Here is a 13,347-nt window from a genome sequence, read left to right as displayed (position 1 = left end):
TGCGGAGAGCAGTCACAGATCTACTACAACAAGGAGTGGTAGTCCACGTTCCTTGGACAGAACGGTTTCAAGGGTTTTATTCAAACCTGTTTACAATACCCAGGTAAGAGGGCTAAGTGCGTCCAATTCTGGACTTAAGAGCACTCAATTCTTTCGTCAACATAAGAAGATTCAGAATGGAGTCCATTCGCACGGTAGCAGCCTTCCTGCATCCAGGGGATGTCCTAGCGTCCATAGACATCAAGGACGCCTATCTTCACATTCCCATTTTCGCAGGACATCAGCGTTTTCTACGCTTTTCCGTAGAGGAGAACCACTATCAGTTTGTGGCGTTACCTTTCGGTCTCGCCACGGCTCCGCGGGTCTTCACAAAAGTGTTGGCCCCAATGTTGGCACTTCTGCGCCAAAGAGGTATATCGATTCTAGGTTACCTAGACGATCTTCTGCTTCATGCAGAGTCTCCTCAGACCTTGCTACAAAACATAGAAATTACTATGATTTCTTTACAGGAATTCGGGTGGCTGGTGAACCAGCAAAAGTCTTTTCTGGTTCCCACCCAGAGGCTCGAATATCTGGGTCTAATTCTAGACACAGTCAGGACAAGAGTGTTTCTTCCGGTAGGGAAACTTCGAAAGATTCAATCAGCAGTCCAGTTGTTACTGTCCAACAGCCGGTCTTCCCTTCGGACTTGCATGAGGGTTCTGGGGTTGATGGTGGCTTCATTCGAAGCAGTCCCATTTGCCCAGTCCCATACCCGAATTCTTCAGCAAGAGATTCTCCTCAGATGGAATCGGAATCCGGAATCCCTGGACAATCAGATACGATTGAACAAACAGACCAGAGAGTCTCTGGTTTGGTGGCTTCGGTCTCCAATGCTCAGCCAGGGAAAGTCATTTCTGCCAATAGATTGGACGATAGTGACCACGGATGCCAGTCTATCCGGATGGGGAGGAATTCTCGGTCAATTATCTGCCCAGGGACTTTGGTCCCCGGAAGAATCCAGATTACCGATAAATGTATTGGAACTGAGAGCGATCAGACTTTGTCAGATTCACTGGACCGAGCAGCTCCAGGGCAGCCCGGTTCGGATCCAGTCGGACAATGCCACGGCCGTGGCTTATGTCAATCACCAGGGGGGCACCAAGAGTGTCCGAGCGGCCAAAGAAGTGGCTTGCATTCTTCGCTGGGCGGAATGATTTGTTCCAGCAATCTCTGCGGTGTTCATTCCGGGGGTGGAGAATTGGCAGGCAGATTATCTCAGCCGTCAGACCCTGGATCAGGGGGAATGGTCCCTCCATCCAGACGTTTTCCACCAGTTGTGCCTACGGTGGGGCACCCCGGATGTGGATCTGTTGGCATCACGATTCAACAGGAAAGTTCAGAGATTCGTGGCTCGCTCCCGCGATCCTCTAGCAGAAACCGCAGACGCACTGATCGCCCCGTGGGGGCAATACCAGCTAATATATGCCTTCCCTCCTCTCGCGTTACTGCCAAGACTTCTTCGCAGGGTAGAGGAGGAAGGAATCCCAGCAATCCTGGTAGCTCCGGACTGGCCTCGTCGAGCTTGGTACGCCGACATGGTCAGACTGGTGGCGGACGTCCCGTGGAGACTTCCTCTCAGAGAGGATCTACTGTCTCAGGGACCGATCTTCCATCCTGCTTTACGATCGCTGGCTTTAACGGCCTGGCTATTGAGACCCAGGTGCTGAAGGACAAAGGTTTGTCAGCTTCAGTTATTCCTACTCTAGTTGAAGCAAGGAAAGCGACTTCCAGAAAGATTTATCATCGCACATGGAAGTCCTACATTGCATGGTGTGAACCTTTGGGGTTCCGTCCTCGGTCTTATTCGATTAGTCGAATATTGGCTTTTCTGCAACAAGGGGTTGAGCAGAAACTGGCCTTGAGTACTATCAAGGGTCAGGTCTCAGCATTAGCCATCTTCTTTCAGAAGCCTTTGGCTACTCATTCCTTGGTGCGGAATTTCATCCAGGGGGTGCGACATCTGGCTCCGCCAGTGCACGCGCCGTTACCCCCCTGGGATCTTAATTTAGTGTTGTCGGTTCTTCAGAAACCTCCCTTTGAAGATATTAGGGAGATTCCTCTACCCACGTTGTCCCAGAAGGTGGCCTTCTTGGTGGCTATTACTTCTGCACGCAGGGTGTCAGAACTGGCCGCATTATCTTGTCGTTCACCATATCTGGTGGTTCATAGAGATAAGGTGGTTCTTCGTCCGAATCCATCCTTCCTACCAAAAGTAGTTTCAGAATTTCATCTGAATGAAGAAATTGTATTACCTTCCCTGTGTCCTAAGCCCAGTCATCCTCGGGAATTTACTTTGCACTCCTTGGATGTGGTCCGGGCGATCAGGGTATACTTGAAAACGACAGACTCGTTTCGCAAGACGGATTCACTTTTTGTGATCCCAGATGGACCCAAAAAGGGGTTGCCTGCATCTGCCGCGACCATTTCCAGATGGATCAGACAGACGGTAGTACAGGCTTATTCTATTAAGGGTCGGGAGCCCCCGTTCCCTGTTAAGGCGCACTCCACTCGGGCACTTAGTGCGTCATGGGCCTTTCGCCATCAGGCGTCAGTGGTCCAGGTGTGCAAGGCGGCTACCTGGTCGTCGGTGCATACCTTCTCTAAACATTATAAAGTTGATGTAATGGCATCGTCTGATGCCTCATTTGGCCGCAAGGTTTTGCAGGCCGCAATTTGAGGAGACCAGTGGTCTACCTCGAGGGTTTTTTCCGTTGGAAAATTTTTCTTTAGTCTCATTCTTTGTTTATAATGAGCCTTTAAAACTTCTAGTTTGGCACCGGTTGGGCCTACTAGATTGGATTTGATTTTGTCAATCCCACCCCTCATTTGTGGCACTGCTTCTGGATGTCCCAGCTCTTGAGAATCAAGAAGACTACGTCTGTCAATGAGCGATAGAGAAAAATGGATTTTTGTAAGAACTTACCGTAAAATCCTTTTCTCTTAAGCTCATTGACAGACGTAGTACCCGCCCCTCTATCATTGAGTTGGGTTGGGTTAATTTCTCTGTACTGCTTTAAACAGAACTGATTCCCTGTAGCAGAGAGAGGGAGGATATACCCTCAGGGACTGCCCCCTAGGGTGGAGCCAGAACGTTTTGTCATTCTGCCTAGTCCTACTCCTGCGGAGACAACATAACCCAGCTCTTGAGAATCAAGAAGACTACGTCTGTCAATGAGCTTAAGAGAAAAGGATTTTACGGTAAGTTCTTACAAAAATCCATTTTTTTCAACCTTTTTTGGGCAAAGGCACACTTGTTTCATGAAAAAAATCCTGAGGCACACCACCATTAGAAAATGTGTGCGGAGAGGGAGATGTCAGAGTCCCGCTGCTCTCTATGGGGAATCGGATGAGAGCGGACCGCCTGTCCTCTCTCATCCGATCCCCACCCAGGACGGATGGAAAAATAGGGTTTCCATCCGTCCGGATTTCACGGACAGGATCGGATGCGGATGGCAGTGGGTGTCAGCAGACATGTCACCGCTGACATCCGCTGCTCCATAGGGCTGAATGGGGCATCCAATCAGATCTGACAGGCGGATCTGATCGGAACGCCCGAGTGCAAGAGGCGAGCCCTTACTTTTATTCGATGAATAATAAGTACTGAATAATAAACTTTCCAAACTACTGTATAATAAAAATCATAGTAATAGTCAGAAAAAATCACAATGGTTTGTAAAGTGTTATTGCTATTTTGAATTTTGAAGCCCCCCCTATTTGGATGATGGTGATGGAATAGGCATGGCACAAGTGATGGAATATAGGCATGGCACAGGTGATGTTACAGGCATGGCACAGGTGATGGAATAGGCATGGCACAAGTGATGGAATAGGCATGGCACAAGTGATGGAATAGGCATGGCACAGGTGATGGAATAGGCATGGCACAGGTGATGGAACAGGCATGGCACAGGTGATGGAACAGGCATGGCACAGGTGATGGAACAGGCATGGCACAGGTGATGGAACAGGCATGGCACAGGTGATGGTACAGGCATGGCACAAGTGATGGTATAGGCATGGCACAAGTGATGGTATAGGCATGGCACAGGTGATGGAATAGGCATGGCACAGGTGATGGAATAGGCATGGCACAGGTGATGGAATAGGCATGGCACAGGTGAGTGAATAGGCATGGCACAGGTGAGTGAATAGGCATGGCACAAGTGATGGAATAGGCATGGCACAGATGATGGTACAGGCATGGCACAGGTGATGGAATAGGCATGGCACAGGTGATGGAATAGGCATGGCACAGGTGATGGAATAGGCATGGCACAGATGGTACAGGCATGGCACAGATGGTATGGCATGGCACAGATGGTATAATAATGGCACAGGTGATGGAATAGGCATGAGGAGGAGGAGGACTCACTTACCGGGCTGCTGACTGACTGGTTCCAGATGACCTCCTCACGCTGCGCCTGCGGCCTGGTCTGGATCCGGATGCGGTCTCTCTGCAGTGCCGACTCCCGCCAAGTCCTGGTCTCCGTCCACTCCGGTCCTCCTGGTGACTCACGACGTCTTCTTCTCTCCGCTGCTGTGCACACTGTGCTCGGGCGGGAAGGAAGGCGGAAGATGATGTCCTACTGTGATTGGTCCAGGCTGGAGTCTGGACCAATCACAGCCCGGACATCATAAAAGTGGGAGTGTCCCGCTGAAGAGCGCCAATCGGCGCCCCTGCTGGTTTTTGACTCCACCCCCCATACCCAGGACACAGTCTGGCGCCCGCCAATGGGCGAAAATTTTTTACATTTTTTTTTTTTTTAAATCTTATCTATTCAATTGTTCCCACGGCACACCAGGCAACGTCCGGAACAGTGGTTGAAAAACACTCATCTATACCCTCAGCTTCTTTAGCAAGGCAGTGGTTGTCTTGGAGGGGTATTTGGGGTCGTTATCACGTTTGAATACTGCCCTGTGGCCCAGTCCCTGAAGGGAGGAGATCATGCTCTGCTTCAGTATGTCACAGTACATGTTGGCACTCATGGTTTCCTCAATGAACTGTAGCTCCCCAGAGCCGGCTGCTCTCATGCAGCCCCAGACCATAACACTCCCACCACCATGCTTGACTGTAGGCAAGACACACTTGTCTTTGTACTCCTCACCTGGTTGCAGCTACACACGCTTGACACCATCTGAACCAAATAAGTTTATCTTGGTCTTATCGGACCACAGGACATGGTTCCAGTAATCCATGCCCTTAGTCTGCTTGTCTTCAGGAAACTGTTTGGGCTTTCTTGGGCATCTTTAGAAGAGGCTTCCTTCTGGGACGGCAGCCATGCAGACCAATTTGATGCAGTGTGTGGCCTATGGTCTGAGCATTAAATGGCAGACCCCCCCCCCCCCCCACCTTTCAACCTCTGCAGCAATATGTCTATTTCCTATATACAACCTCTGGATATGATGCTGAGAATGTGCACTCAACTTCTTTGGTTGACCATGTGAGACCTGTTCTGAGTGGAACCTGTCCTGTTAAACCCCTGTATAGTCTTCGCCACGGTGCTGCAGCCCAGTTTCAGGGTCTTGGTAATCTAATGGCCTAGGCCATCTTTATGTAGAGCAACAATTCTTTTTTTCAGATCCTCAGAGAGTTCTTTGCCATGAGGTGCATTGTTGAACTTCCAGTGACCAGTATGAGAGAGTGAGAGCGATAACCCCAAATTTAACTCACCTGCTCCCCATTCACAATTGAGACCTTGTAACACTAAGGAGTCACATGACACTGGGAAGGGAAAAGGGGCTAATTGGACCCAATTGGTTATTTTCACTTGGGGGTGTACTCACTTTTGTTGCCAGCAGTTTAGACATTAATGGCTGTGTGTTGCCGTTTTGAGGGGACAGCAGATTTACCCTGTTATCCAAGCTGTACACTCACTACTTTACATTGTAGCAAAGTGTCATTTATTCAATGTTGTCACATGAAAAGATGTATTTTATTTACAAAAATGTGAGGGGTCCACTCGCTTTTGTGAGATGCTGCAGATATTTAAGAATAAATTGCCTTTTTAAAAAAAAAAAAAACTCATTAAATTCGACACCACACTTTAACCACTTAACCCCCGGAGGATTTGGCTGCTAAACGACCAGGGGGTATTTTGCGATTCGGCACTGCGTGACTTTAACGGACAATTGCGCGGTCTTTCGACGCTGTACCTAAACGAATTTGGCGTCCTTTTTTTCCCACAAACAGAGCTTTCTTTTGGCGGTATTTGGTCACCTGTGCGATTTTTTGATCACGCGCTATAAACAAAAAAAGAGCGTCAATTTTGCAAAAATAGCAATATTTTTCCCTTTTTTTTATATGAAATTCCCCCCAAAAAAATTTAAAAATCAAAATTTTTTAACATTTCCGACCAATTTGTTTTATGCTACCTATGTTTGGTAAAAAAAATCGCAAAAAGCGTATTTTGATTGGTTTGCGCAAAAGTTTTTGCGTTTACTGACTAAGGGAAAGATTTTTGTCATTTTTGTTGTTTTTTTTTTTTAACGCGTAATGGCGGCGATCTGCGATTTTTTTTTTTTTTTTTTTTTTTTTTTTTTTTTTTGCGGTACTGCGACATTGCGGCGGACAGATCGGACCCTTGACTGACATTTTTGACACTTTTGGGGTTACCAGTGACATTTCTACAGTAATCAGTGCTATAAATATGCACTGTTACTGTAAAAATACACTGGTAGTGAAGGGGTTAACTTTATTTGAGAGGGAGGGGCTGTGTGTGTCCCTAGGGGCGTGATTCTTACTGTGATTGGCTGTGGCTTCAGCTGTATGCAGAGTGATCAACGGATCTACATAGTAGATCCATATGATCAGCTCTCATACAGAGGGGAGAATGACAGGCAGCTTGTTTACACAAGCTGCCTGACTTTCTCCCTCTCCCCCGCCGATCGCAGAGTGGCCGGCGGACATCGGGTCCGCCGGTCACACGCGCGGGGGGGTCCGTGACCACGCGGGAGCGCGCCTCCGGCGGCGCGCGCTCGCTCCCTAGACCCTCACAAGCTAGTGACGTAGCCCTACGTCATTTGCCTGTGAGGGGCTGACCGCCGACGTAGATCGGCGTGCGGCGGTCGGCAAGTGGTTAAGGTTATTATCCAAGTAATGGATCGAAACAATAATCGGCCAACTAATCGATTATGAAAACAATTGTTAGTTGCAGCCCAAATACACACACACACACACACACACACACTTTCAGAATAAAAGGGCTTGAATACAATTGCACGCCACACTTTAAAGATATTTATTTATTCAGAAAAAAAATTGGAAAACCATTTATCATTTTCCTTCCACTTCACAATTATGTGCCACTTTGTTTTGGTCTATCACATAAAATCCCAAAAAAATACATTTATGTTTTTAGTTGTAACATAACAAAATATGGAACATTTCAAAAGCGTATAAAAACTCTTTCAAGTGTGTGTGTGTGTCTAACTGGATGGAGCGAGGTCTATTTTTACCTTGCAAAAGTGAAACGCTGATAGACTGAATATTGTCCTCATTGGCTAGGTAGATTGTCGCATGCCCATGCTCTTCCCACGATTCATCATGTAGGTACCATCTTCTTGCTACTGCTTTGCAACTCTGATCTCTGATTGTTCCTTTTACCTGCCTACAGTGACCTGGTCACCTCCTGGGCATCGGACCCTCATCAGCACTAGCTGTCTGGATTTTTGAGTACCAGAGGTCTTGCCTCGCACTTTGGGCCTAGTTTCATCACCGCCACACAGAAATAACATATGTGCACACAGACACAGAGGTGACAGTCTGGCTACAACGGGTAACCCAAGCCTATTCTCTACTAATGTTTCTGGTGGACGTACAGATGTCAAATTGGGAGCAGTGGCCGTGTACATGTAGCCTCTGAGTCCCAAATGACCTCAAGGTTCTGGTGCATCTACTCTGTATCCTTTTGAGGAAACTGATGCCTGCAAGCTGAAATCCAGTGATTATACAGTTATATATTTTACATCATAGTTACATCATCATAGTTTTCCCCCTCTGTACGCTGTGTTCAGGGCCGTGCATACTCATGGATGTCAAATTGGGAGCAGCAGCCATGTCCATGCACAATGTTAACAGGCGCTTGATTACATATCGAACCAAAAAGTCTATGGAGTTAAAAGTCATTAATGGCACAGGGGGAGAAAAAGTCCACCATGTAGGGCAGCCATCTAGAAACCAAAAGCCAGGGGTTCCACAGGGCTAAAACAAAGACAGACAGAGGCGCCTCTAAGTGTAGACTTTATGCAACAGGTTTAATGAATAAAATTATGCGCTCACGTTGGTAAGCATATATTCATGCCCATAAAACAAGGTTCCAGTGTGGAGAAGTGTACATCATCCGGTCATGGACATCCGTCCTGCTGGAGCCGAAATCCTTTCGCCGTGGCCGGCTTGTACGGCAAGGTTAGAACCAAGAAGTAAGCTCGGTGTATTTGCTTGACAGTGAGGCTTGGTGGATAGTCGAACCTGGATGATGTTCTCTGCATGCGACGCGTTTCCGAGTGTGCTTGCTGCCTGGGGAAGGGCAGCCGCGCTCCTTCACGGCAAGTATCCACCAAGCCTCGCTGTCAAGCAAATACACCGAGCCTACTTCCTGGTTCTAACCTTGCCGTACAAGCCGGCCACGGCGAAAGGATTTCGGGTCCAGCAGGACAGATTTCCATGACCGGATGATGTACACTTCTCCACACTGGAACCTTGTTTTATGGGCATGTCCATGCAGCTGCTGCATCCCAGTTGACATCAATAAAACTGCCTACATGGGGAGGCATAGAAACCCGTGCATCCCTGTGCGGGTAAACACAGCTTCCACACAGGGCACAGATTAATTGTGTGAACGAGGTCTAATTGTTACTCAGTAGTAGTTTAATAATCTGCATATTGTAGAAACTATGGAGCGTTAGTTCCTAATATGTATGTACAGTATATTCTCGGGTCCCTCTTTGGTGCTCCTGGCCTCTCCCTCCTGTTGAGTGCCCCCACAGCAAGCAGCTTGCTATGGGGACACCTGAGCCAAGCCACAGCTCCTTGTGTCTGTTCTGACACGAAGCTGTGGTTCGGCCGCGCCCCCTCTCTCCTTATTGGCTTACAGACTTAGACAGCAGCGGGAGCCATAGCGCCGCGCTGCCGTCTCAGCCAATCGGGGGAGAGTCCCCTGCAACATCCGTGGATCGAGATGGGCTCAGGTAAGTATTAGGGGGCTTAGAATGCATTAAGATAAAAAAAAAAAAAACCTTCTGAATTTACAACCACTTTGGGGACAGGTGGAAAAGATTTCCAAATGGGTAAAAAGTCACAAACCTTCTTATATATATATATATATATATTTCTAAAGTTTTTTTTCTCCTTCAGTTAATAGGAAGCTTCCTTCTTGGAGTTGCGAGTCAAGATTCTTCCTTGGTGGTTTCCGGGGGAGCACTGGATGCTATTTTTGATGTATTTGCTGATGGTGACGAAGCGGAGAAGGCTGCTGTGGAGATAAAGCTACATCAAGCTCTGAAGAAAATTCAGCCAGCTTTTAAATCAAAGGTAAACACTAGCCATATATAATTGTTCAATGAATTATAGCAGTCAGTAAATTTTTTTTTTTTCTGTCTTTATTAATGTCTCGCTCCATTTCTTCCATTTGTTTCACATACCAACATGATCCTGCAGTACTGCCAATACTGATTTTCTCTTACGTCCTCCGACAGTCGCCGCCACTTCATATTCGTCACTAATGGGGTTATTGACCTTTGCTCCGTAGGAGTAGCTAGGCAACAGAATATATTAATATCAAAGCTTTTAGCATATCCCACCCCCAGGGGGTGGTCCTCTCAGTCCATACCTCCCTGCTTCCTGCATTTCCAACTCAGTTTCTAATGCCTAGCTCAGAAGTAGGTTGGGCTGTTCCTGTGCTGGGGTTCTTATTCTCAGCTTCTTTTCTCTTTTTGATTTTATTTGAAGTTTTTTCTCTTTTACTTAGCTGTTTGTTTTCAGCGTTAGTTACTTTCTTCTGATGAAGATGATCATGCGGAGCTGGGTCTCAGTCTGGCCACCCTGGATCCCAGGGCTCAGGGCCAGGGGCTTCCCAGCCTGCCATCGAGCGTTCAGCTTAGGTTTTGCCCTGGCACATTGAACGACCCATCCCTGTTCGCTGCAGGGATGCTATCGGTGAGGTGGCTACCTCACTGGACGCCATTGCGGTTTCGCTCCGCAGTTCCGCTGCGTCATGCTTGCGACACTCCCTGTCCTCAGTGCAGCGGTTTGGTCGCTGGAGCAGGCTCCCCACGCCATCCGGACTGGTAAGTGTAAAGCCCCGTACACACGTACGGATCGTCGTCATACAAACGTTCGTCTTTTCTCCCAGGGATGTCGGTGTCTGTTGAAAAGTGCAGACAGCACAAGGACAGCACAAGAATTTTGTCTGCAGACTTCAGCTGACTGCAGAAGTGATGTCATGTAATGGTTAACTTTCCCTGTGTTTTTTATTTTCTGAGCATGCCCAGTCTTGCAAATCTGCGGTCTGTCGGCTGATTTCTGTACTGACAGGCGAACAATCGTCCGTTCTGGTGTCCGCAGACAAAAATTTTCATGTTTGCAAGAAAGACTCTTGTCCGCGGATTGTGCGCAGACAGCTGTCGGAGGCACCATACTAACACGCGTACAATCGGCAGATCTTTCGTCCGCCGACGTTTGTATGACGACGATCCGTACGTGTGTACGGGCCTTAACTCTATGTGGGGACCTGTCTATTTGGGTGTCAGTCTGGGACTGTGTGACCCTGCATGTCTGTGTGGCTGCTGTGCTCCCTGTCAGTTCCTGTGTGGACTTGCTGCCTGTGTGTGGGCTGTGAAGGGGGGGGCTCTCCCGCTCTGCTGGGTGTCATAGTGAAGCAGTCAGATTTTAGGCATGCTGTGCGGTGATCGCTGCGGCGATCCGCCATTGTTTTGAGGCAAAGATTCATCAGGGTGTCATGTATTTGTGTGATGCGGACTTGGATTTAGTCCCTTTGGCTGCGCGTCTTTCTAGTGTGGCGGTCTTGAACCGTCGCCTGATATGGCTGAAATGTTGGTCTGTTGACCAATCTTCCCGCAAGACTTTAGCTAATTTGCCCTACGCAGGATCTCTCCTTTTTGGCGAATCTTTGGATACTCTGATAAAGGGTATTTCTGGGGGTAAGAGCACTCTCTTGCCCCAATCTCACAAAAATAAGTTTGTTCGTGGTAAAAAGAATGCCTCGTTTAGGCCCTCTCAGGGGTCCTTTCGTGCCTTTCGGTCGCACTATAAGGGCAAGCCCTTCAAAGGCCAAGGCTCCCAGAAGAAGCCGTGGACGGGTAAGCAGAAGTCCGGCCAGTCCGGATCCGCTGCCCATAACAATGCGGCCTGAAGGGGCGCCCTCACCCGTTTCTGGGGTGGGGGGACGTTTGCTCGGTTTTCTTCGACCCTGGCTGGACCGTGTTCGGGACAGGTGGGTTCAGGAAATCGTTCGATCTGGATACAAGATCGAGTTTCTCTCTCGGCCGGCGGGCAGATTTTTCCCCTCAAACCTTCAGCTGACTCCAGAGCGCTTGCAGGATCTGCACCTGGCGGTGCGGGACCTGCGGGCCCAGGGAGTGGTGGTTCCGGTGCCTCATCGGGACAGATTTCGGGGGTTCTATTCCAATCTGTTCACTGTGCCCAGAAAGGAGGGCAAGGTACGTCCGATTCTGGACTTGAAAGCTCTGAACCGCTTTGTGCGGGTTCGCAAGTTCCGCATGGAATCCCTGCTATCAGTGGTGGCTGCCCTGGTTCCGGGGGAATTCATGGCCTCCATCGACTTGAAGGATGCATACCTTCACATCCCCATTTTCGAGGGTCACCAGAGGTACCTTCGATTTGCCATTGCGGAGGATCATTATCAATTCGTGGCGTTGCCCTTTGGTCTCGCTTCGGCTCCGCGGGTTTTCACCAAGGTGCTTGCGCCAGTTCTGGCCTTATTGAGGGCCCAGGGCATTTCTGTCCTTGGGTATCTGGACGATATCCTGATTCGGTTCGCGACCAGTCAGGGCCTGGTGAACAACCTGTCCATCACGATGCAGACTCTGCAGGAATTTGGCTGGACGATAAATTTTCCAAAGTCAACGTTGTGTCCGTCGGTTCGTCTTCCCTACCTGGGGATGATTCTGGACTCTGTTCAAGCGAAGGTCTTCCTGCCGGAAGACAAGCTTCGGACACTTCAGTGCGAAGTCAGGTCCCTCAGGGACAATCAGTGCGAAGTCAGGTCCCTCAGGGACAATCAGTGCTCGTCCCTCCGGACGTGTATGAGGTGTCTGGGATTGATGGTTTCGGCCTTCGAGGCGATTCCCTTCGCCCAGTTTCACACACGGGAGCTTCAGGCGGAGGTCCTGGCCAAGTGGGACGGGCGTCCGCAATCTCTGGATCTGCGGCTGTCGTTGAGCCATCTCACCCGAAGGGGTCTTCTGTGGTGGCTCCAGTCCCTGGCGGTGTCGGGGGGCAAGTCCTTTCGTCCTTTGTCGTGGACGGTGATCACCACGGATGCCAGCCTGTCGGGCTGGGGTGGTGTTCTGGGCGTTCTGTCCGCCCAGGGAACTTGGTCGGAGGAGGAATCCTCCCTTCCGATCAACATTCTGGAATTGCGAGCGATAAATCTCTGTCTTCTGCGTTGGACGGACAGGCTTCAGGGCCGTCCAGTTCGGGTACAGACGGACAATGCCACAGCGGTGGCCTACATCAACCACCAAGGGGGCACCAGGAGTGCCCGCGCGGCTCGGGAAGTAGCCGACATTCTGTCTTGGGCCGAGACGCACGTCCCGGCGATATCTGCAGTTCACATTCCGGGGGTGGAGAACTGGCAGGCGGATTATCTGAGCCGCCAGACCCTGGACCAGGGAGAATGGTCCCTTCACCCGGATGTCTTCCAGATGTTGTGCGCAAAGTGGGGGTCCCCAGATGTGGACCTGTTCGCGTCTCGTCTAAACAACAAGGTGGAAAGGTTCGTGGCAAGGACGCGCGATCCTCGGGCAGACGCCTCAGATGCGTTAGTGGCGCCCTGGCATCAGTATCGCCTGATGTATGCCTTTCCACCGATTCAGCTGCTGTCCAGGCTCCTTCGCAGGTTGGCCTCGGAACCGCACACGGTGATTCTGGTGGCACCGGACTGGCCTCGCCGGTCTTGGTACGCAGATCTCGTGAATCTGGCGGTCGACGCTCCGTGGCGTCTGCCCCTTCGAGAAGATCTCCTGTCTCAAGGACCGATATTCCATCCTGCTTTACAGTCGCTGGCTTTAACGGCCTGGCTGTTGAAAGCCAGGTCCTGAAGGATA

At 49.6% G+C, this 13,347-nt stretch overlaps 1 protein-coding gene across 1 annotated transcript in view; it reads left to right on the top strand.

The window, feature by feature from the left end:
• Positions 1 to 13,347, top strand: part of HEATR3 (HEAT repeat containing 3) — a 155,169-nt gene that overhangs the window by 111,571 nt on the left and 30,251 nt on the right. Inside the window, exon 14 of the mRNA XM_082271172.1 lies at positions 9,395 to 9,571. Within this exon, the coding sequence (XP_082127298.1) occupies positions 9,395 to 9,571 (177 nt within the window). The remainder of the gene's footprint in view (positions 1 to 9,394; positions 9,572 to 13,347) is intronic.

Source organism: Pelophylax lessonae, assembly GCF_965119305.1.
Source record: "Pelophylax lessonae genome assembly, chromosome: 10".
Lineage (NCBI taxonomy): Eukaryota > Metazoa > Chordata > Amphibia > Anura > Ranidae > Pelophylax > Pelophylax lessonae.
The sequence above is the reverse complement of the archived record's forward strand: the minus strand, read 5'-3'. Positions and strand labels throughout refer to the sequence as shown.